Consider the following 25,734-nt stretch of genomic DNA (forward strand, 5'->3'; position numbering starts at 1 on the left):
GAAGCATTGTTACAGTCTCTATCAAAGCTGTAGTAAGGATATGTCAGCTTGTAGGTACTATGGGCCAAGAACCATGACCCCAGACAAGCTTTCTGTTAGACATGATCAGAAGGCTTATCAGTCCTCCTCATGGTCTCAATATTGCTGATTGTTTACCTATATTTTCTGCTTTAGTATCTTCAGAGTAAGTATAGAAATTACAGTATTGTTAAATTTTTTTCATCATAAAGTCTTAATGAAAAAGTATTTTTATCTCTTCTCTGTGAAAAGCTTGCCACATCCATTTAGAAGCTGTTAGAAAACTATTGTTTGCCACAGTCCAGTTATCCTGGATGCTGTCCTGGCTTCATTACTTCGACCTCTTGTAACTTCAAGCAGTAGATTTGTTTTGTCCGAGTTTTCCAGTTGTAATATTAGGATAGCAAGCTGTAGTATAAGGTATATTACGAGTAGTAGAAGACTTTCACAGTGTTTTTAATTTACTGTCTTTTACTAGATTGCTTAATATAATAATGACCTAAATACTGTGTATTTTTAAAATGCCCATGTCTATCTCCATTCAGTTACTACATTAAATTAAAAAAATAATTTTGTAGGTCTGATGTGGCTGTATAGTCATGCATCCTTCATGATATACTTGAATGAAAAGTTCTCTGAATTGCAAAAGTTGAATCAGGAATTGAAGATATATTTTAAAATAATTTAACTTAACTCTCTACAGATGGTCCCTCTTTAAAAGAAACAACAGGACCCAGCAGACAGATTTTACAAGGTATGACAAGCAATTTGTATATTTCTGTTTTATGAAATGGATTTCATTGTGTTGATCTATCTGGAAATTTCCTTTAAGAAAAGTGTATAATGTAATATTTGTGTCTAAAATATTAGCTTTTCTTCTGATTTTTAAAATATATACTATTAGGTATATTAGCAGATATTCTTTTAACTGTTACTTTTGCCTATTTTCTTAGATTTAATAAGAAGATTAAAATATTTAGTACTGTAGGGGCACCTGGGTGGCTCAGTTGGTTGGGTGACCAACTTCGGCTCAGGTCATGATCTCGCAGTTTGTGACTTTGAGCCCTGTGTCGGGCTCTGTGCTGACAGCTCGGATCCTGGAGCCTGCTTTGGATTCTATCTCTCTCTACTCCTCCCCTGCTCACGCTCTGTGTCTCTCTGTCTCTCAATAATAAATAACATTAAAAAAATTTTTTTTTAATATTTAGTAGTTAACTATAAATTATACCCATGCCAATGGCTATAGTAACACCATAGTAATATATTTGCCTTCATAGGATGATTAAATATTTTTTCCAAATTCAGTATTCAGTATGTATTTACGTTGTGGAAAAATTTAGAGGAAAAAATGTAATGCATCCAAACCCTTAGAATGTATAACACTAAGAATGAACCCTAATGTAGTTGGACTTTGAATGATAATGACATGTCAGTGTAGTTTCATCACTTGTAACAAATGTACTTACTACTCTGCTGGGGAATTTTGACAATTTGGAATGTTATGCCCAATACAGGGGTGTATGGGAAATCTGTACCTTCCATTCAGTTTTGCTATGAATGTGAAACTGCTCTAAAAACTTAACTCTGTTATATTAAAATATGCATGTAATGCACAGTGAGACCTTTGTCATATTCATAGGCATCAAATGATGATACCTTACAAAATTTTACAAGGCAGAGAAAATCAATTTTGTCTATGAACTATGATAGTTTGTTTTTGAGATGTGAGCCAATCTTTGGCTCTGAGTTTCCATTTAGACTTCATTGTCAAAGTTTCCAAATTCCCAGCTCCCCACCTTCCTGCTTTTAGTAACTTTTGACTTCAATCTGACTTTCTCAATAGCTCGTGATCCAATCTCTACTGCACCTATTTTTCTTCACTATTTCTTGATAGAGCTCTTGCTTTTTATTTTTTCACTGTGAATATGCTCCTTCATACTGAGGAGTTTATTTCAGGAGGCTTAAATGTGTCTTCTAGTCACTAGTTTTCCATTTGCAAAATATATAGAATTGGTTTAGAACAGCATTTGCTGAAATAGCTTGTAATCATGCATATGTAATGCATCTATATCCAATGCTATAAATTAGCCTTGATAATATGAGTTTATTTTTAGTTTTGGAAATCATCACAAGTTGAGGGAAGGGAGGTTAGATTTGCCTTCCTAATTATCTTTTATACGAGCTGTTAGGAAAATTACTTTATATTTTCTGAGTATCCATCAATTTCCAATGGCTGCCGCAGCCCAGTAGATAGCTGAAGGATAGAGATAACTGGCATTAAAAGTTTCCGTGTGGCTACTCACACATGAAAACTGACATAACCAAGTTTTTTGGTTATTTGCAGTTTCTTCAGTATGAACTCTGGCTTTCTATATTCTTGGACAGTTAACATTTCAGTATCCTACCAGGTCTTCTAAGGCTTTCAACTTTTATATAAGTTAAACATACTAGTTTAGATTTCTCTCTTTAGTGATTATTCTTCTTGAAACAGTCACTACAAAGTAAGAAGGGCTTAGGAAATTCATGACACTTCCTAATAAAGTCAGTTTTGTGGCGCCTGGATGGCTCAGTCAGTTGGGTGTCCCACTTCGGCTCAGGTTATGATCTCACAGCTCGTGAGTTCGAGGCCCGCATTGGGCTCTGCTGATAGCACAGAGCCTGGATCCTGCTTCAGATTCTGTGTCTCCCTCTTTCTCCCCCACTCACACTCTGTCTTTCTCTCTGTCTCAAAAATAAGTAAACATTAAAAAAAAAAAGCCAGTTTTTAGGTCAGAACATAAGATGTAGTCAGGGACTTTTTAGTGGAAGAGAAATCAAGAACAAATGATACTTTTTTTTTTCCTTTTAGTATTTAGAGTCATTTTTACATCTAATCCTACTAAGACACTAATTAAAGAATATAAAGGCTTGATATCACATGTCACGTAAGAGTTTTGAAGCTTAGGTACCTTCAATCTACTTTGATGGACACTTTTCTCCATTTTTTTTTTTAACCTAATGTGGGCTCGACACTTATTAAATTCTTTGCTATTTGAAACACCCTAGAGCAACAGATTTTTTTTTTTCTATGAGTATGCTTTGGCATAATATTTTCGTTATGGGAAATAGAACCATTAGCTTTTTGAAGAGTAGTTATAAAGGTCTATATATGAATGAAAAAGTATATATTAAGTACTGAGGGATGAATTATATTTGGTATAATACTTGATATAAAATTATACAGTAGTAAATGAATTGAAGCATTTTTTCCTATAGCACATTAAGATTTGATTGGACTCAGTGATAGTCTGTTTTTAAATTATTAGAAAGTGTTTTCAAGTTTAATAAATCTATGGTATATACCTAAAAAATAAATGATTTGCCTTCAATTGTCCAGTGAATAATAAAGAAATAGAATAAGTATTTCTAATGTAGACATATGCTTTTTACATATTAAGTATTTCTTTTCAGATAGAGCAAATGCTATTTTAAAATGTTCTATTTTTAGTAACATGGTTTAAGCTTGTTTCAAGAACAGTGTTTTGCTGTACAGTAAATTTTACTTATTAAAGATCTAAATGTTGAATAACTTATTGTTTTGTTAGTCTTTTTAAGAAATAATGTATTTAAAACAAAAAAAAAAAGAAATAATGTATTTTAAATTTACCTCTTGATACTTTTTAATAGTTTAATAATCAAATGTCAATTATTACATGTTAACATTTAGAAGTGGGTTCTGGTTCTGATCCCACATCTGACCTCCAACTAAGATTCTGTGCACAATTCCTATGGAAGAATGAAGAATATACTCTCATACCAGCAAGCAATTCTCTGATACCTGGAGGTCAGAGATCAGTGGCTTGGGACTGGAGGTTCCAATCCTCTGATCACAGGACAGATTGGCTCTCTTGGCAGCCAGCCCCCATCCTCAGGTGGGGTCCAAAAGTATGTTAACATTAACAAGAGACACCTTTGTTGCTGTCACTTGGGAAGTTCCAGGGCTTTTCTAGAAACAGGGATGAAGGCCAAATATGTATTTCTTATTATAAATCACAATGTCACAATATTATATCTAGGTTCTTGAACGGTTAGAATATCAGTATCCTACCAATCTAGTTTTTATTTATTGAAAGTTTAAAAAATATATTTACTTTAAAATATTCAGATCTCTACTTTCTTCCACATCAGGTTTGAGCTTAATGTGTAGTTTTAGGTAACAAAACCCTCAGGATAATTAATAAGTAAGTATGTCAGGATTTGTAGAGTTATGATCCAAAGGAAATGCTTGTCTCAAGTAGTAATAATTTTAATTACCAGCAGAGGGCTCTGTGTGTACATGTATTCCTAGTTGTAAACAATGCTACTTGAACAATTCTTTCAGCCTAATGCAATTTTTTTCTAACAAATTGTTAATTAATATATGGACTCTCTTAACCAGAGATGAATGTGCTTAAAATCAACTTGTTTCTGTTCTTCTTCATTTATGTTGTACCAAAATACTAAGAATCATGAAAAACAAGTATGATTTATGAATCAGCTATTTTAACCCCTGGTGATTTGAAAAAGTGAAGATTATTTCAATTCCCTATTATTCACTACTAAACAATGAATTTACATTCATCCCGATTTTCTAATTGGTATTTAGTTTTTTATATATATAATGAAGAATATAGTTTTAAGAAATATTTGTATTTTTCACTGATCAGAAGATACTGTTTTGATTTTAATTATGCTTTGTTTCCAGGTGTATTTTTACACATTCTGGCGGATACACTTGGGAGTATTGGTGTAATTGCCTCTGCCATCATGATGCAAAATTTTGGTCTGATGATAGCAGATCCTATCTGTTCAATCCTGATAGCCATGCTTATAGTTGTAAGGTAAGTGTTATACATTACTTTCAGATATTAAAATGAGAGGTGATTAGTGTGCTACTTAAATTACAGATCTAAAAGACAAATTGTTATTATATTGGTTTCTCTTTGGCCGTTAACAAACTCCGATGTAGATTATTTCTCTTCTCATCTTCCTATTTTTTTCTGTTTGCCATTTATGTCTTGCCTAGGTTTTGACATTTCTTTTGGGTATTTAGCAATTAATCTTTTTGGCTTGTAATTCAACTTAGTAGTAATTTTTTTAAATCCAATATTCTATCTGTAGAGTAGAACATTGAAAATATAAAATGTTTTAGCTATACTTAGAATCTGATTCTATATCTTATGTTATCAGATGCAAAAGGATGTTAAAGTCTCTTCTACAGCTATTTAATTCATAAAGTCATCTTATCATTGCCGAAGTCTTATAAAAATGCTTATTGAGGTATACATATATCTGTCTCCCAATTAGACTTATAAAATTCTTTAGGAAGGATCTCTTAGTTGTTTATTGCCTACCATTTTTCTAATGTATATGTAAAAGTGTGTGTGTGTGTGAATTCTCAGTAAATATTTGCTAAATTAGATTGTGTAATATCTCAGATTTATCTCACTCTGAAATACATTTTATTTGTTTAATTTTTATCAGAATAATGGAATAATATGTGCCTTTATTTCAGTCTTGAATTGTTTAATATATGTAGTAATTATATATACATATACCTTGATTTGACTATTTTTGTTTTATTTATCCGTAATAATTTTACTGCTGGTAAACTTGATTTCTAATGATCACTAGAGGACAGACTATGATTTTTATAGCTTGCGGTTGAATAGAATATACCTAATTATGATGGAATTATAATATTGTAAATTAGTCATAAATATTAATTTTGAAGTTCTTGCCTTAAAAAAAGGATATAGATTTTAAATATGCAGCTTATTTTTTACATTTCTTCAAATTATTTGTACCAGGAAGCAACTCTGTTATGTAAAAGTCTTTTGTAAAGTTCAGAAGTTTTTTCATCTTTGGAAATCTTAACTATACTTCCTTGAAAGTTCAGCTGATATGTCACATAATTCTATGAAACTTAACTACTGATAGATTTGGTAACTTATATCTGTATTTCTCTATTTGTATGTTCATTTTGTTTTGTATTATAAGTTTTAGTGGCTTTTAATACTTCCTAGAGTAGGATCTTAATAATTGCTTCTTTTTGGCTACATTATTACTATCCTAATTCTCCTATCAATTATTACTTCGAAGAGGTTGGCTTCTCTGTCTCCCTGTATACTTTTCTCCATCCTGTGGCCACAGTGATCTATCTTTCTTTCTTTCTTTCTTATTCATTTATTTTGAGAGAGAGAGAGAGAGTAGGAGAGGGGCAGAGAGAGAGGAGGAGAGTGAGAGAGAGAATCCCAAGCACATTCCATACTCAGCATGGAGCCCAACTCTTGGGGCTCAGTCTCATGAAGTGTGAGATAATGACCTGAGCTGAAATGAAGAGTCAGAAGCTTAACCGACTGAGCCACCTAGGTGCTCCCACAATGATCTTTCTTAAATGAAGATTCTGGTGCATGGAAATATTATCTTGCTTTAAATTCTTCAGTGGTGCTTTCTTACCCTCAGGATAAAGTCCAAACTCCTCAGTGGGGCATCTTGATAGCCTGTTTACTTCTCAGTCTTTCTCTAACCCTTTCTCAATTTATATTCTGCTCTCCAGCCACAGCAAATTACTTTCAGTTTCCTGAAAATATGTTATGAGCTGTCTGGATTCTGTGCTTTGACTATATTTCCTTTCTCCAAAATACTCTTATGCTGAGTGCCTGTCTCCCTGTCCCCCGCAAGTATATCCATCACAACTGCTCATCCTTCAGATCAGATTTCAGTTTTAAACTGCACTTCCTTCAGAAAGGATTTCGGGATTGTCCACCTCCCAGGCTGAGTTAAATATGCCTACCTGTACCACCTTTGACTGTTCCTTTCACTGCATTGACTCAACAAGTTGAAATAGCCTGTTTATTCTTTCTTAAGCTCTGTGAGGGCAAATTGTTTTGTCATTGTTGTATAGTCAGTACCAGACTCTGCCAGGTTTTTAAAAGTTTGTCTATTTTGGATTTGAATCAAAATAAATTCATGTTTCTTCAACCTTGGAGAATTACTTTCTCTGTTCCCAAATAGGGAATTCTTACTTAGTTCTATTACCATTCCGTTAGCCAACAGATATGAATAAAAATACATACACACAACTTTTTTTACTGAAATATAACGCATTATATTTTGTGTTATATTTCACACAACTGCACAAATCAGGGGCACCTGGGTGGCTCAGTCAGTTAGGCGTCTGACTTTGGCTCAGGTCATGCATAATCTCATGGTTCATGGGTTCGAGCCCCCACATTGTGCTCACTCCTGTCAGCCTATCAGTGCAGAGGCCACTTCAGAGCCTCTGTCCCCTTCTCTCTGCTCCACCCCCACTTGTGCTGTCCCACGAAGTAAATATATGCTAAAACCAAAACAAAGCAAAATTGCACAAATCCTTTTCAACAAATATTTATTAAATAGGCCCTGTCACCAGAGTGGTAATAAGATACTGTTTCACAGTATCTTACATTATAGTTGGAGAGAGAGAGACAACAAAAAATTAATAAACTACACAAACATCAAGTAGTTATTTGTAGTGTGCAGAGAGTTAAGATAGGATGATAGTGATTGGCTTGCTACTTTAGATTGAGTGATAAAGGAAGTCTTCTGAAGAGGTAGCATTTAAACTGAGATCTGAATGTCACAAGAAAGCCTGTCAGAGGAAGAGCATTCTGTAAGGAACAGCTAGTATAAAAGCCCTGTAGTGAAAACAATGTTAGTCAATATGACTTGAAGCATAGGGAGTAAGAGGAAAGTAAGAGGTTTGAGATAAAGTTGGGAGAGATAGGCCTAGGAAAATGAGCCAGGGTAGGAGTTTGGGTTTTATTTTAACTGCAGTGGGAAACCATAGGGAAGCGACATTATTATTTGATTTGTATTTTAAAAAACTACTTTGGCTGATGTGTAGGTAATGGGTTATTAGGGGGCAAGAGTACAAAAAGGCAGGCCAACTAGAAAGCTATTAGTGTCAATAAAATGAGGGACCATGGTGGCTTGGTCTGAGGTACTCATCTAGGAGTTGGAGAGATACAGATAAAATTAGAAAATGCTTTGGACTTAGAGCTAATAGAATTTGCTTATGGATATGAATGTTTAGGGCATGGTTAAGTGAGGGAGGAATCAAGAATTCTTAGAGTTTCTACATTAGCAACCTAGTGAATGAAGGTATCCTTATGAAAGAGGAAGGACTAAGGGAAGAGTAATGTTTGTTTGGGTTTTTTTGAAGAGCACTACAGACCAAAAGTTCTGTTTGGCTTGTGACTGAGTTGAGATCTCTCATTAGACCATTGTAAAGAGATCTCAGATAGGCAATGGATGTACAAATAAGGAATTCTTGGGAGATCTGAGCTAAATACAAAGAATTGAAAACAGTACACATAAAGATTTAAAGTCATGGAGTGGCATTTATCTGGCAGGAATCACAATTCCCGCCCCTTCCATTTTTCTGGAAAACATCCTTCTTTTCTGCAGAACCCACTTTAGCTTCAGGGTCCCTTTCAATATAGTGTTTCAAGCAGCCACAACCAATCAGCTACAGTTGGCTTTCAATATAAAGTCTATATATCATTCTTGTCTAAGTTCTACTGATATGTTTATAAAACTTTTTCTCACTAGTTTAAAATATATAGTCTCAAATTCATATAATTTGATTCTTTCTCATTGTTAAACTTTAACATTTTTATCTGTTTCCTTTGTTCTGATGACACAAGTGATTTGATTGAAAAACTCAAGTACTACTGAAATGTGCAACCTATCTATTGAAATGTTCTCATAATCTCACCTCTTGGAGATAAAGCAGAAAACTTTAACATATCTTAACATCATTCAGTAAATGTTTTGGAAGGTAAACACCATAGGCAAATACCCAACCTTATGGAGCTTATGTTCTAATAGGGGTTCTAGTCAATAAAACAGATGAACATACAAATAGATAATGTAATATCTTACCGGGGTGAGTTCTATGAAACAGGGGAAGGGGGTGCTATTTTAGAAGGGCTTGGAAAGTCCTGCATAAAGTGACATTTGAACAGAGACCTTACAAGCGAAGGAGAGGGTCAGGGTTCTGATCAGAGGAAGATTATCTTGGTAGAGGGAACTTCAGGTAAACACAGTACAGTGGGAACCTGCCTGACATGTGTAAGGAGCAGTGAGAAGGGCAGTGTCGCTAAAGTGCAATGTTCAGGGCACAGCGGTAGAGTATCTAGAGTTTGGGGAGGAGGTGAGCATGGAAGATATAGCTTTGGGTGTCAGCTGCTTATGAATGGTACTTTAAACCATGAGATCAGATGAGTTTTCCCAGAGAATGAGAACTGGTAAAGAGAAGAGGAGGTCTGAGGACTGAACCCTGGAAGGTGGAGCACAGGAGGTAACTCCAGCTAAAGGAGTAGAAAGTGGAGTGGCCAGGGAGATGGGAGGAGAGATGCAAATGCACGTCGTCTTAGGAGCCCTGTAAAAAAAGTGTGTCAAACAGGAAGGAGTGATCAGCCCTGTTATGTGCTGCTGTGACTGATGATTGGTAACTTAGACAAGACACTCAGAAGGGTAATGAGAAGGAAAGCCTGTTCAGAGGAGCTTCAAGAGAGACTGGGGAGGAAAGAAATGGAGGTAGCCGCTGTAGTCAACTCCCTTTTAAGGCTTTTTGCTGTAAAGGGGAGCATTGTGATTGCCTGGCAGCACCAAGGGCCCACTCTGAAGTTTGGGGTCCTTAATTTAAAGTGAAAACAACCAGCATAGTGTGTTTTTCTCTAGTCTTGCTCAGCTACTTGGTCAAAAGTGTGGGATAGACAGCCAGATTCGTCTGGTTTGGGGTTTTGTCAGACGAGTACTGACAGAGTGAGAAAGAAGCATGGCAGGTATTACAGAGGTGGGAAATGAAGATTTAAAGGTGGTAATAGATGCTGAAAAAGAGACGAAAAAGTGAAATTGTTAGTGGGTTGGAGCTCTGGTAGGAGGGTGAGTGCAGTGAGCAGGGGAGGCTCGGGTTGTGAGAGGCTTGAACTTGGGATGTGCAGGTGTAGGGTATGACTGTAGGGGTGGATCCAGGATAAACCCATCATATAGAGGCCAAGTGCGCTGGATGGCTTGCCCACCTGGGTATTTAAACTAAGAGTAATGAAAAAGGTAGAGGTGGAAAGAGAATAAGCCCATGACTACACTTTTTAGTGACCAAGGGGACCTATCCAGGATCGTAGCACTGGTAGTCAAGATGGAGAGAAGGTGAATAATCTGATGGCCTGGGTCTTAAAGGAACTATATTTTGGGGGGGGTGGGGGAGTAAGAGGAACAAAGATCTAGAAGTGGAAGTGATAAACAAGGAGGATGTTTACCTCACCATAAACTCCCGTATTACACGGAGTATGGGAGACAAAACAGCGCTGTAGGAGAACAGTGCCCTCATAGGATAGCCAGTTTTCACGTAGAACAGGAACATGCTGTGGCTATTGAGAGAAGAGGCTGAAGAATTTAGTGAAAATTGTGAATTTAAAAGTATTTTTTTAATAACGGAAACAATTCTATTGACAAGAAATTTGGTGTAGAAAAGGATAAGGGAAAAAAAGTACTCATAGTTCCAATAGCTGAGAGAACCATGTTAATATTTTTGTAGGTTTTCTTATGGATTTTTCTTTTATTCTGAGCCCTTTTTTTAAAAACAGTGTTTTTTGTTTGTATTATGTATACAAAATTGTATTGTTAAGAAAATTTGGGGGCGCCTGGGTGGCTTGGTGGGTTAAGCATCTGACTCTTGATATCCACTCAGGTCATGATTCCCAGGGTCATGGGGTTGGGCTCTGTGCTGAGCAAAGAGCCTGCTTGGGATTCTGTCTCTCTCCCTGTCTCTCTGCTCCTCCCCTGCTCATGGTGTATCTGTCTTTCTTTCAAAATAAACATTAAAATATTTTTTTAAATTTTTTTCCAATAATACATAGTCATTATAGAAAGTTTGGAAAATGATGAAAAATATAAAGATGTAAAGAAAAATCAGTCAGGATCACAACATCTAGAGGTCACATTACCACTGTTAACAGCATTTCTTTACAGTCATTTTTAGACCTTTTTTTTACATTGAGTTTCTACTTTATATGCTGATTGTTAAGCTTGGTCACAGTATTAGAGCATTCAAAGGTTCTAGATGAAAGATGTAATGATTTATTAGGTAGCAAGGCCTTAATTCAATGGTAATAAATAAAACAAGGTACAGGGCAACACGTAGAATGATTCATTATTATGAAGAGTCTATATCTAAGGTGTATATTTCTTTTTACATGTATCAGGGGAAAATTAATTAGAGTACACACACACACACATGTGTGTGTGGGGGAGTGATACGATTTTATTTTTTACTTGATTTTGGGGGGGGGTGGTGGTGCAATTTTAAAATTGTGCTTCTTTCCTAATGTCTCTAAGGCAAGCTAATATTTCTGACTTTACCTTAAAAGCTAACTTTTTAAAACGCAGGGCAATTAAAAAAAAAGTCGCTCCAAAGAACAAAATAAAGACATTCCAGTTGTCTATTTTTATGTTAAGAAAGCAAACTTGGAGCACCTGGATGGCTCAGTTCAGCGTCCGACTCTTGATTTCTGTTCAGGTTATGATCTCATGGTTCATGAGTTCAAGCCCTGTGTTGGGCTCCGTACTGATGGTGTGGAGCCTGCTTGGGTTTCTCTCTCCCGCTGTCTCTGCCCCTCCCCATATCACTTACTCTCTCTCTCAAAATAAATAAATAAACTTAAAAAAAAAAAAAACCAAAACTTAATTTACTTTTAAGTTCATATGGTAATGAAATAGTTGTAAGTAGAACACTCTTGAGATGTTTTTCAAATTGGCTAAAAGTTTGCTTAGTTATCCAAAGCTGATTTTGGAACTATATGAAAATTCTTACAGACTCAACAAAATAGAGTATAGAGAAGTAATTTTCCTTACCCTTCATTCTTATATATATTTGCAATTCATCAAGAGCAAAAGAAATAATAGGGCTTCATATGTTTTCTGGGACTAAATATTCCTTGATTGAGAACATGTTGTGGAAATAGACATCTCTCTCTTATAAGCTGCCCAGTGTTCCGTTTTCACTTTCACAGTGACAGTGATTTCTTAGAAAAAGACAGTTTTTCTCTCAGCATTTTCTAACACAGGCAAAAGGTGCTATAAATTGCTCAGTGAAACTGAGTTGTGCTGTGATGAATTTTGTTTCCCAATGAAAAGTAGGAGATTGAGTATAATAGTGAGAGTGTAATTTTTTATCTTCTGAAATACATTTCTTATAACAGATTTCAGAGTCATTTTTCTCCCTTTTTCTCAGTAGTTCAGTTGGAATGGAAAGTGGATTCATACTTAGCGTCAGAAATCTGACCACTTAGTTATGGCTTTGAATCATACTGTGATTTATGTAAAAGTGATGCCCTTTACGTAGATCTGTAGCTTGATTTTTAATTCACTTAAATAAAAGAGGTACTTATGCATGATGGGAAAATATACATAAACAGGATGCAGAAATAATCTTTGTTTCTGGTGTGGTATTTTTGAAGCTGTGCTGGAATTTTTTTTTTTTTTTAATCCATTTTCTGCAGCTCAGAGTTACCACCTTGTAGTGCTTTGTACCTTTTTACCATGATCATATGTAAATATACAGAAAAACTTAAACAAAACAAATTATCTTTTTGTTAGGTGTAAAAGTTTTTCAAGTAATATATTTGTTTCTTACAATTTGAAGAAAAAAGTCCCCCAAATTGTAGAGGCAAACTCCAGACTTTAGAAATGACAATTATGGCCATAAATAGTGATATAAAATGAAAAAGAGTATGCATTAATGAAAACAAAATTATAAACTTGAAATTCTAAATCATAGAAGATCATCATTATTAATGAATACAGGATTTGGAGCAGATACTGATTTTGATAAATCTTGTGGATTCTGTGGTTAAATAGACAATTATTTGTGAACTATATTAAGTAAAAAGTAGCATTTTTTTAACATATAAGAAGCTACCATATCTTCAAATACTCCTATATATGAAAAATCATGAAGATTTTTTTTTCAAAAATGGTTTTGGGTGTTGCCTAATAATTTCCTTTGTGGCTGGGCTATCAAACGGTTATAATTTATGAACTGTACTTCTAGGGGGAAGTAAGTAGTTTCTTAAGATTTTAACTTGTTGTTTGCGTATGTATCTGTATTGTAAAATTGAACAAATGGGAACATTATTATATAATAATTGTATTTTTTAATCATATATAAAACCATAGTGAGAGCATTTATAAATACTAATTAGTCTAACAGCCTTTTTCAACCAGCATTCTGGGAAAGAATGCCCTAAGGCATTCATTTGTTTGTAAGTATTAACTTGTCACCTATATATCTAGAAAAGTATTACTTATGTTACTATCCTTGGGGGAATTCAGAAATAGTCACTCAAATTATTTTGTGTGTTTTTGGTAGTTCAGATTTGGAATTTTAGTTAAGAAAGGGTGGCAGACAGTCTTAGAAATATGAGAAAGAGCAGAGGACGTATAGTAATGTATTAGTGATCACTAGCTAATAACTTTAGATAAGAGAGTATTTGAGACTTAAAAATTTGAGACAAGGGATTATTCTTTTATGTAAAATCTATGATTTTATTTCTGTAAAGCTCATGAAAATAATGGAAAAACTGTGACAAATATAATTTAGTAAGGTCACAGATATAAAATTGATGTACAAAATTAATACCCTTTATACATAAGCAAAATCCAGTCTATAGATAAAATGTGTAAAACTTGTGTGAGGAAAAGTTTACTTTTAAAAAACTCAAATGGGCTTGAACAGAGAGCCTCTTGTTTTTGAAGAATCACCATCATAAACAGGTCAACTCTTATGTTTATTTATGTACTGGAAACTATTCTAATAAAAATACCAACAGATTTTTTTCTGGAGGGTGGTAGTAAAAGTTGATCTTGAAGTTTACAAGGAAAAATAAACAGGAGGAATGGCCAAGAAAACCCTGGAAAAAAAAAAAAAATGTAAAGCCTTTATAATTAAAATAGTGAGGTGCCTGAAGAAGCAAACTAATGGAGCAGATGAGAAAAATACAGAAATAGATTTATGTGCAAATATAAATTTAGTAAGGATAAAGGTGGCCTTTCAAATCAGTGGGGGGAAGATGGGCTCTCTAATAACTAGACAGTCCTTTGGAGAAAGATAAATTTGGAACTGTAGTTCATGCTATATATACTTGAATGAATTCCAAATTGATTAGAGCTCTCAAAACATGAAACCATGCTAATACTAGGAGAAAGTATGTCTGAATTATTTTATAGTGTGAGAATATTAGGGGAATAACTATGGCTCAAAACTAGAATCAGTGGGAAAAAAGATTGATGAATTAAGTTACAGGAAAAAGAACTTCGGCATGGAAAAGAAAGCATCAAAAGGAAGTCAAGCTCTTTTCTTCAGCAGGGCCGTGGCAGGAGTGGCTGTGGTGCTAGTCTTTCTGAGCTGTCCAACTCCATTCTTGCTGACGCAGCGACACCTGCACACACTGCTGCCATGACTGACCAGATGACACTGCGGCACCCTCAAAGGCCACAATAGCTGAGTGACCCAGTTCGCCACCACTCCCCAGTTCCTGGACATGATGCTACCTGCCTCTCGAGATAAGACCATCATCATGTGGAAGCTGACCAGGGATGAGACTAACTATGGCTGCCTCTCAAGATAAGACCATTATCGTGTGGAAGCTGACCAGGGATGAGGGCATTCCACAGCATACTCTTCAGGGTCATTCCAACTTTGTTAGTGATGTGGTCATCTCCTTACGTGGCTCTCTCAGTTTGTTCTTTGTCTTTGGGATCTCACAACGTGTACCACCACAACATATTTGTAGGCCATACCAAGGATGTGCTGAGTGTGGCCTTACCCTCTGACAACCAGCAAATTGTCTCTGGCTCCTGAGATAAAACCATCAAGCTGTGGAGTACACGGTGTGTATACAAATATACTGTCCAGGATGAAAGCCATTTGGAGTGGGTGTCTTGTGTGTGCTTTTCACGCAGTAGCAGCAATCCCATCATTGTCACCTGTGGCTGGGACAAGTTGGTCAAGTGTGGGACCGGCAAACTGCAAGCTGAGGACCAATCCTATCAGCCACACTGGCTCCCCGAACACTGTGTCACTCCAGGTGGATCCCTCTTTGCTACTGGGGGCAAGGATGGCCAAGTCATGCTGTGGGACCTCAATGTGGCACCCTTTATATGCGAGGTGCTGGGGACATCCTCATGCGCCATGCTTCAGTCCTAGCTGATACTGACTCTGTGCTGCCATGGGCTCCCACATCAAGATCTGGGACTTGGAAGACAAGATCATTGTAGATGAACTGAAGCAGAACGTTATCAGTTCCAGCAGCAAGGCAGAGCCACCCCAGTGTGCCTCTCTGGGCTGGTCTGCTGATGGCCAGACTCTGTTTGCCGGCTATGTGGACAGCCTGGTGTCACAGGGTGGCAGGTGATCATTGGCACCCTCTGGAGACACATGGCAGAGCTTTAGAAATAAAACACTGGTTTTCTGACTTAAACAAACAAAAACAAAACAAAAGTGAAGTCGAAGGTGCAATAAACTGATAAGTATTTGCCACTTACAACTTGAAAGGCTAACCTCCCTAACATAGAGAGAGCTCCTAAAAAAAATTAAGACTAATAGCCGATAAACAAATGGGCAAAAGTGTAAGTTCATTTAATTTACATGAAAAGAAATACAAGTGACTTTTAAACATATAAAAGTAGTTCGGCCTCACTCATTAAAAAGAAATGCAAATTAAAACTACCTTGAGACACCACCTCTTATCTATCAGGTGGATAAATAGTCAAAGTTTGCATAATCTTTTGTCAAGACTATAGGTAAAATAGGCAGAACATTGCTGATAGAAATGAGAATGGTATTATCTCTGCAGAAAGAACATTGACAGTATCAAGCATGATTAAAATAAGTTGGGGGAGGGTAGTGACATCAGCAAGATGGCAGGATAGGAAGTGCTAGATTCTCTTTCTTCCTTGGAGACAGAAATTTAACACAACAAACTGACAAAATACATCTGTAGAAATCCTGAAACTGGTTCAAGGGTTCCTGCACCCCAGGCTAGTGGGAAGCCAACTACCTGGAGGCTTGGTAGGAAATAGGTGATACTTTCCACTCTCATTAGCACATTCCCGCTCTACCCCCACCCTTCACACATTTTGCGAGGAAAACTCCAACTACCGTATTCTCCCTGGAGAGGAAAAGGAGTTGAACATACTTCCAGCTGGCTTTTGCACGGTCGGGGGTGCTGCCTGAGAGTGTCATTCTTGCTTGTATGCATGTATGGACAGAAACAGGGTGACAATTTGAGCACCCCTGAGAACAGCAACAGTGCATTAGAGTCTGCAGTACCATAGACAGACACTAGATGGAGTCCCTGGACTGATTTCGTGTAGCCAGCCATTGGCAACGTTACAGACACACAAGGGAGAGCTCCTGAGCAGAAGCCAGCAAACATCTTCAAATAGGACAGATTACTTGCAAAAACACATAGAGGACACATACCTGGAAAAGACCTTTGAGGTGTCCAGAATCTCTAGCACGCTGAATAGAGAAAGCCATCCTTGTATGAAGCCAGACTACAAAGTCTGAAGAGTTGGTCGATTCTTCAGATCCCCAAATCCCAACAACAAAAAACAAGACCTACAGAGAAACAGCCAACTATAATATGTTTAAAGGAACAAATTAGATCTCCAGAAACCAAATCTAAAAAAAAGGAGATGTGAATTGACAGGTAAAGAATTCAAAATTACCATCTTAAGGATACCTAATTAAATTAAAAAAAAAACAGCACAGATAGACAAGTAAACAAAATTAGGAAAATTATGCATGAACAAAATGAGAGTATGAACAAAGAGATAGAAACTATGAAGAAGAGCCAAACAAATTCTGCAACTAAAGAATAACAGTACAAAATTGAAAAATTCACTGTCAGGACTCAATAGTAGATTTGACCAGACAGAAGATAGAATCAATGAACTTGAACATAGGACTTTCAAATTTTACTGAAGCAGGGGAGCCCAAAAATGAAAAATGAAGAGAGCTTGAGAGATTTATGGACCAGAAAAACAATATACAAATTATGGGAGTCTCAGAAAGTAAAGAAAAAAAGGAACAGGGAATCTATTTGAAGAAACAATGGCCAAAAGTTTCTCAAAATTAAGAAGAGAAATGGATATACAAATTCAAGAAACTCAAAAGAACTAGGGTAAATCTAAAGAGATATACACTGAGACACATCATAACTATACTGTCAGATGTCACATGTAAAGTGAGTCTTGAAAGCAACAACTTGTCACATGCCATGATAACCACGAAGAAAATAGCTATAGGATATTTATACAGAGAGGGAAATGAGAAGTGAATCAAAACATGTCACTATAGAAAAATCAGTGAAACACGAAGAAGAGAGAAAAAAAATGACAAAAAGCTAAAAGACAGAAAACAAGGAACAAATGGCAATTGTAAGTCCTTTCATACAAGTCCTTACATTTAAAGTAATTACTTTTAAATGTAAACAGATTAAGCATAGCTATTAAAAGACATGGACTGGGGGCGCCTGGGGGGCTCAGTCGGTTAAGTGGCTGACTTTGGCTTTTGTCATGATCTCACGGTTTCTGAATTCGAGCCCCGCATTGGGCTATGTGCTGACAGCTCAGAGCCTGGAGCCTGCTTCAGATTCTGTCTCCCTCACTCTCTGCCCCTCCCCTGTTCACGCTCTGTCTCCCTCTCAAAAATAAACAAACAAACAAACAAAAAAGACATAGACTGGCCGAATGAGTATTAAAAAAAACAAATGAAAACATGATCCAGTTTTGTTTTGCTTATAGGAGATTCACTGTAGATCTAAATTTATAGACTAAAAGTGAAAAGGTAGAAAAAGATACTCAGTGCAAACAGGAACCTAAAGAGATTAGAGTGGCCATACTTATATCAGAGAAAAGGGACTCTAAGACAAAAACTACAACAAAAGGCAAAGAAGGACATTGTACCTCGTTTTCAGTTACAGTTAAAGCAATCAAGTAGAAGATCAATAAGGAAAGAGTAGTCTTGAACAATACTGTAGACCATTTGGGCTTAAGAGACAAATACAGACCGTTCCACCCAATAATAGCAGAATGCACATTCTTCTCAAGCAAACATGGAACAATATCCCAGGTAGACTACATGTTAGGTAACAAAAAAAGTCCTAACAAATTTTAGATGATTAAAATTACATAAAATATCTTCTCTAATCACAATGGAATAAAACTGGAAATCACTAGCAGAAGGAAAACACAAAAATCCAAAATTATGTGGAAATTAAGTAACATACTCTAACAACCAGTGGGTCAAAGAAGAAATTACAAAGGAATTTAGAAAATATCGGGGGATAAATGAAAACAAAAACACAACATGTCAAAACTTATGGGATACAGTGAAAGCAGTAATAAGAGGGAACTTCATAGTGATAAATGCCTACATTTAAAAAAACTCAAGTCAACAACCTAACCTTACATCATAAGGAACTAGAAAAAGAAGATCTAAACTGAAAGTCAGCAAAAGAAGGAAATAATAAAGATTGGAGCAGAGATAAGTGAAATAGAGAATAGAAAAACTACAGAAATGTCAACAAAACCCAGAATTGGTTTTTTTTAAAGATCAACAAAATTGACAAACCCTTAGCTAGGCACCCTAACTAAGAAGAAAGAAGACTCAAATATCTAAAATAGAAACAAAAGAGGAGACATTATAACGGATATCACATAAATAAAAAGGAAATATAAGGAGCTACTATGAGTAATATATGCCAACAAATTGGAAAACTTACAAGAAATGGATATATTTCTAGAAATGTCCAGCCTACCAAGACTGAATCATGAAGAAATAAAAAAATCTGAGCAAACCTATAACTAGTGAGGAACCAGTAATTAAAGAATTGAAGCACTAATAAAAAACTTCTCAACAACAGGAAAAAGCACAGGACCAGATGAATTTACTGGTGAATTCTACCAAGCATTTAGAGAAGAATTCAAACCAATTCTTTTTTAAACTCTTCCAAAGAATTAAAGAGGAGACTCCGAAACCCATTCTGTAAGACAAGAATTACCCAGGTTCTGAAACCAGACAAAAACAGGACAGGAAAAGAAAACTATAGACCGATATTCCTCATGAACATTGACACAAAAATCCTAAACAAATATTAGGCAAAATGAATTCAACAGCACTTTAAAAGTGTCTTACATCATGAGCAGGTGGGATTTACACTTGGAATGCAAGGATGGTTCAACACATGAAAATCAATTGATGTTACATATCAAATGGACAAAGTGAAAGAAAAAAGACATCATCTCAATCAATGCAGAGAAATCATGTGACAAAGTTCAACAGCCTTTCATGGTGGAAACATTTAACAAACTAAGAAAAGAAGGAAACTACCTCAGTAATAAAAGCCATATATAAAAACCAACATCATACTCAGTGGGGAAAGACTGAAAACTTTTCTTCTAAGCTCAAGAACGAAATAGGCATGCCCAATTTCACCACTACTATTCACCATAGTACTGAAAATTCTAGCCAAAGGAATCAGACAAGAAAAAGAAATAAAGGCATACAGTTTGAAAATGTGTAATTATTAATTAATTAATAATTAATCAGGAATTTAATTAATTAATTTAATTCCTGTAATTAATCAGGAATTAAAATGATCTGTTCATACATGATTTGTTCTTCTATGTAGAAAACCCTAAAGATTCCATCAAAAAGCTGTTAGAGCTAATAAAAGAATTTAGCAAAGTATCAGAATACAAAATCTACACTGAAAACTCAGTTGTTTTTCTTAAATACTAACAATGACCAAGCCAAAAATGAAATTTAGAAAATAATTCCATTTATTATAGCCTCAAAAAGGATAAAGTACTTAGGAATAAACTTTACCAAGGAAATAAAAGATTTGTACACTGAAAGCTATAAAACATTGGTAAGGAAATCAAAAAAGATAAGAAAAAGGAAAGACTTCTTGTTTATGGATCAGAACTTAATATTGTTTAAATGTGTATACTACCCAAAATGATCTACAGATTCAATGGATTCTCTATTAAAATCCCAATGACATTTTTTTGCTGGAAAATAGTCCCAAGATTTGTATAGAATCTCAAAGGACCATGACTAGACAAAACAATCTTGAGAAAGAAGGAGGCATCACACTTCCACATTTTAAAATGTACTACAAAGCAACAGCTATTGTGTGGTCCTGGCATAAAGATAGGCACATAGACCAATGGAACAAATAAATAGCCCAGGAATAAACCTTTTCATATATAACCAAATGATTTTTGGCAAGAGTGCCAAGACTCTACAGTGGGGAAAAGGCAGTCTCTCTATAACACACATTGAATGTGTTGGGTAGGCAGTCTTTAAAAAGAAGGAAATGCTGTCATGTGCTAAAACATAGATGAATTTTGACTTTATGCTGAACAAAATAAGCCAATCCAAAAGAGTCAAACAATATATGAGTCCATTCAGATGAAATATGTAAAGTAGTCAAAATTATAGAAACAAAGTAGAAAGGTGGTTGGCAAGGGCTGAAGAGAGAGGAGGAGAAATTAGTGTTTAATGGGTATAGAATTTCAGTGTAACAGCATGAAAAGTTACAGAGCAATTTTGCACAATGAAGTTAACACTCCTGTTACTAAAAAACGTTTAAGCCGATAAACTTAATGTTATGTGTTTTTTTATCATAATAATAAAAAAAGAATGAGGAAGACCTCTATGTGGTAATATGTGATTTTCAAGATACATTATTAAAAAAAAAAAAACTTAGGGGCACCTGGGTGGCTCAGTCGGCTAAGCGTCTGACTCCTGATCTCCTGGTTTGTGAGTTTGAGCCCTGCATCAGGCTCTGTGCTGACAGCATAGAGCCTTCTTGGTATTCTCCTTCTCTCTCTTTCTCTCTGCCCCTACCCTACCTGTGCACGCTCCCTCTCTCAAAATATATCACTCTTTCTCTCTGCCCCTACCCTACCTGTGCACGCTCTCTCTCTCAAAATAAATCAATAAACTTAAAAAAAAATGTAAAAAAACACTTGAAATGTAGTACATGCTGTATAGGTGTGTAGTAAAAGACATGTAAAAGGTAGCACTGCTACCTTTCTTATAAGAAGGAGAAGAGATACATGTATAATGTGCATGTTTTCTTATAAATTTCCAAAAGAAACTCAAGAATAAACCTAAAGCAAATATAATATGTTTACTTCTAGGCAGAGAGAAGGAATTAGAAGTGAGACTTTGAATATATTTTTTTAGACATACTTTTGACTTTGGACTTGTTGACACTTTTAGCCTTTAAAAAAATTAGGGTGGAGGGATTAAGAGTACACTTATGATGAGCACCGAGGAATATATAGAATTGTTGAATCACTATATTGTATACCTGAAACAAATATAACACTGTATGTTAGCTAACTGGAATTAAAATAAAAATGTAAAAAAAAATACAATACAAACTATAAGTAAATTTTTTAAATAAAAAATATTTATAGACTGTCTACTAAAAATCCCAAGCATTTAAAACAACAAAACTTTTCCTTTTTATTTCTGCCATTGGAAAAAAAAATCAGAAGCAATCTCTAAGCCATTTAATCTTCATGAAGTTTTCATGGGTTTTGTTTTCATGCATTCATGAGGTGGCTGTGCTTTTGTTAAGTTCACTTTTAGTTTGCTTTATTTTCTGATTGTGCATTCTGTTAAGAGGAGGAACATATTCAGAAAGTGGCATTTGTCCAGAAGAAGGGGAAATGGATCTCTGGTGGAGTTAGACAAGTCTTCCTTGTAAGGAGAACAGGTTGGTTTGTAGCCTCTGAGCAATTTCCATCTTCCTACAAGATATTGTTATATCTGTATCTCTTGCCCTGAAATGGCAAATTCTACCTTCTTATTTGTTTTCTGTGTGGTAAAGCTACATTTCTATCAGGCTCCTTTGTCTTGCACTTCTAGTACATCACATGCAGGAGACTCTTCCAGGAAGCAAGGGCGATTACCAACCTTTTCTTATCTGTAAGCATTTGTTTTCTTGGGGTTATTTTGTCTGGCTTGATCTCATGTAACAGATTATAATTGTTCATGGAAAGGTAAACAGTTTCTAAACTCTAAAGATGGTCAGCATCATATACAAGGACCAGTTATCGATATGGATTACAGTGTCTTCCAGGAGTGGAAAGTGGGTAAAGTATTGTTTCTTAGTCTTTGAAGGATTCTTGATTTGTTCTGTTTGGGTAGCAATATATTTATAATTCAAACACTGTTATTTTTCATTCTTGTGTGCCTCATATAGTTTTTTTGTTTGCTTTGTTTTCTGGGGGGGGGTTTTTGTTTGTTTTTTTGGTTTTTTTTTGGCGGGGGGAGGTTCAGCGTAGAATTTAGTGATTCATTATTTACATATAACACCCGGTGCTCATCCCAAGAAATGCCCTCCTTAATGCCCATCACCCATTAGCCCATCGCCCCACCCACCTCCCCTCCAGCAACCCTCAGTTTTTTCTCTATGGTTAAAAGCCTCTTATGATTTGCCTCCCTCTCTGTTTTTATTTTATTTTTCCTTCCCTTCTCCTATGTTCATCTGTTTTGTTTCTTAAATTCCACATATAAATGAAATATATTTGTCTTTCTCTGACTGACTTATTTTACTTTGCATAATACATTCCAGTTCCATCTACATTGTTGCAAATGGCAAGATTTCATTCAAAAAGTAAAAAATTTTTAAAATGGAAACCTTCACTCATTCACTCTTATTCTTTTTTTACTATTTTTCACTTGTTGCCAAAAAAAAAATAATAGTCCCTTTTGGTTAATTTTAATGTTCATTGTTAATTTGTGTGTAGTCAATTTCTAACTCTCCTCTACTAGCTAAAGCCTGCCCTTAAGTTACTCTGTTCTCTTGCTTAATTAATGCTTGCAAAACATGATTTCTATCCCTGTCTCAGCAGCTAAGTATTTTCATGTAGTCAGCATGCAACATAATGTAGCAATTAGAAACCTACCTTGAAATATTCAATAAAAGGTCTGTTCTCACAGTGGTATTTTAAAAGTTTAATTTGGGTAAACAATTAAATAAAGGTCCTTTTTGCCTTTGCTCTGTATTTCCCATGTTTGGTTTACTTCTCACAAACACGTGACTTTGGAAGTTATCATTGAAGATGGGTCCATAATGGTAACTAGGGATTTGCTTCTATTCAAATTTTGACAATACCACTCAGCAGTAACATTCATATCGTTACTACTGCTCATCTTTTCCTGAGCTTTTAAATTTCTTTCTGTGGTCCAGACATCCTGTACGCTTTGAAGATCAGCTTTTCCTAAAGTCAGAACTCTCCTATAGGCAAAGGCACTTTGTGATCGCTAGGAAAGCCACTTTGATGACTTCATTGGAGGAAATAATGCAGAGTGGTTAAGAGCATTTGCTATGGAGCCAAAGTGCCTGGGTTCAAATCCTGGTTTCACCATTTAGCTGTGTGACCTTAGGCAAGTCACCTAGCCTCTCTGTTCCTCAATTTTTCATCTTGAGAATTGGGTTAATAGTAATACCTACCTCATAATTTGCTATGTATGGATTAAATGGATTAAGATATCTAAAGTCTGGAACAAATTGGCAAAAAAATGGGAAGCATTGTATGAGTGTTAATTGCCTGCCTACCTTCGTTCCCCAAAGGAATGCTGTTGGATAGCAGGCACCATTCACTTACATGGTTTCTCTCCTATGATGATAACATGGCCTTCCCTCTCCCCCGCCTCCCCCCCGCCCTTAACTGACCCTCATTCATTCATTATCAACTAGGGGAAAAAGAGAAAGTAAGGAGAGAATAAAAGAAATACAGTTCATTGTATGGACTGCCTCCATCATTTAGGAGGGCACAGGAGTTGCTGCATGTTAACAGTGCCCCTTTCCTACTTCTCTGTGGTATCCTTCCTGGCTGCTAGATTTCTTAAGAGGAACACACTCAGCCATCTAGAGGCAAAGCTCTATCACTGTATGGTGAGGAAATGTTAAGGTTTGAATACCACATAGATTGAATCAGTTACAGGTATACCATTTTTTAACTTAAACCAGACAGACCCATTTTAGCTCAGATTCCTAATAGCTTTGTTGAACCTAGAGATAATCAGCACTTTGGTTCTATTCCTTTTGGATTTTGCTTGCTGACCACAAGGCCTTTTTGTTCTCAGTTAAAACTTGTGATCACTGAAGCTATCTGAATGATAATTAATTTGATTTTAATAATTGTGATCAATATTTCTTGCCATCTTACTTGGTTTTTCTAAACAAGATCCTGTGTCTTCACTTCTATACTGTTTTAAAAATGGGGGCGCCTAGTGGCTCAGTTGGTTGAGCATCTGACTCTTGATTTTTAGCTCAGGTCATGATCCAAGGGTCATGGGATTGAGCCCCACATCGGGCTCTGTGCTGAATGGGGAGCCTGCATAGGATTCTCTCTCTCTCTCCCTCAGCCTCTCTCCCCTGCTTGTGCGCTCTTTCTCTCTCTCTGCCTCCAATAATAAAATTTTTTTAAATGCAGATTTCCTTGAAGTACGTTATCTCTTGCTTTTGCCCATCCTAGTCTAGCTACTGCTTTAAATGGGTTACAGAAGTAGTGAGGCGGTTCTTCCAGATCACATTATCTTTTCAATACAAATGTTACCATATTTAATACAAATAACGTGAATTTTTTCAGTCTTCTCAAAAGTCTTCTCAAAACTGTATATTTTGTAGAACTTTTGCCCTCTTACTTCATTGATTCTATTGTCTCGTCCCAATTCTCAACCTCTTGACAGGATATCAGTGTGAATTTGTATTCATTTTTCTTCTTTACCTACACCTTTGTTCCTTATGGATACAGAATAGATCACTAATAGATCATTAATAATTTTTTTCTTATATTGCTGGTGTGATTTTAGTTTCTTTTTCATGAAAATGAAGAAAAGAACTTGTATTAAGTTAAGAAATTACAAATCAAGAATTGGGAATGGTGATTGCTCCTGCTGAAGTGTCATTCTTTCTCACCTGTACTTGAACAGAGAATAAGAAACTTTTGCTTCCAGTTATAGAAATTCTTCTGGGGAATAACTCAGTTGAGGGCAACTTTATTCTTTTCCTATTTATCTATTACTTTGACGGGTTGAAAGTCACATCAAACAAGGGCTATTCTATATTCTTATTATCTTCCACTAGTGTTTAAAATTTTTAAACACATTAAACATTCAGCAGATACATGTTCAGTGCTTATTATATTCCAAGTACTGTGCTGGGCACTGGGAATAAAAAGAACATGCCATGATCTCTGACCCTGGAGGACTTCATCATGATAAGGCACCACAGTGCCGTGCAGAGAGCGTTAGTGTTAGAATCAGTACATCCAACTCTGCCTCTTCGCAGTGTGTAACAGAGAGCGAGTTGTCTTAACGTCTCTGAGCCGGTTTCCTCTTCTGTAAAATGAGAGAGTTGGCCTAAGTGATCTCTGCATCTGACATTCAATTATTCCCAAATGGGATATTTTTCTTAAGGTTACTAACTTAAGGCTGGTTGAGGATCAAATTAGAAAAAATTTACGAAAGGACTTTAAAAACAAAGACATTACTAATTATTTACTGATTTGGCAGTATTTACTAATGCTTTTGGTCCAAAGACCAGATGCATTAGG

The 25,734-nt window shown here is 35.8% G+C and overlaps 1 protein-coding gene and 1 pseudogene across 2 annotated transcripts in view; both read left to right on the top strand.

Moving 5' to 3' along the window:
• SLC30A7 (solute carrier family 30 member 7) overlaps window positions 1–25,734 on the top strand; it is an 87,121-nt gene that overhangs the window by 32,120 nt on the left and 29,267 nt on the right. For both annotated transcript variants that reach the window (XM_053214535.1, XM_015073849.3), the window contains 2 exons: window positions 722–772; window positions 4,742–4,877. In XM_053214535.1, coding sequence (XP_053070510.1) covers window positions 722–772; window positions 4,742–4,877 — 187 coding nt within the window. The remainder of the gene's footprint in view (window positions 1–721; window positions 773–4,741; window positions 4,878–25,734) is intronic.
• On the top strand, window positions 7,630–17,822 carry LOC113599229 (receptor of activated protein C kinase 1-like; annotated as a pseudogene).

The sequence above is a fragment of the Acinonyx jubatus genome, chromosome C1, assembly GCF_027475565.1.
Source record: "Acinonyx jubatus isolate Ajub_Pintada_27869175 chromosome C1, VMU_Ajub_asm_v1.0, whole genome shotgun sequence".
NCBI classification, from domain to species: Eukaryota; Metazoa; Chordata; class Mammalia; order Carnivora; family Felidae; genus Acinonyx; species Acinonyx jubatus.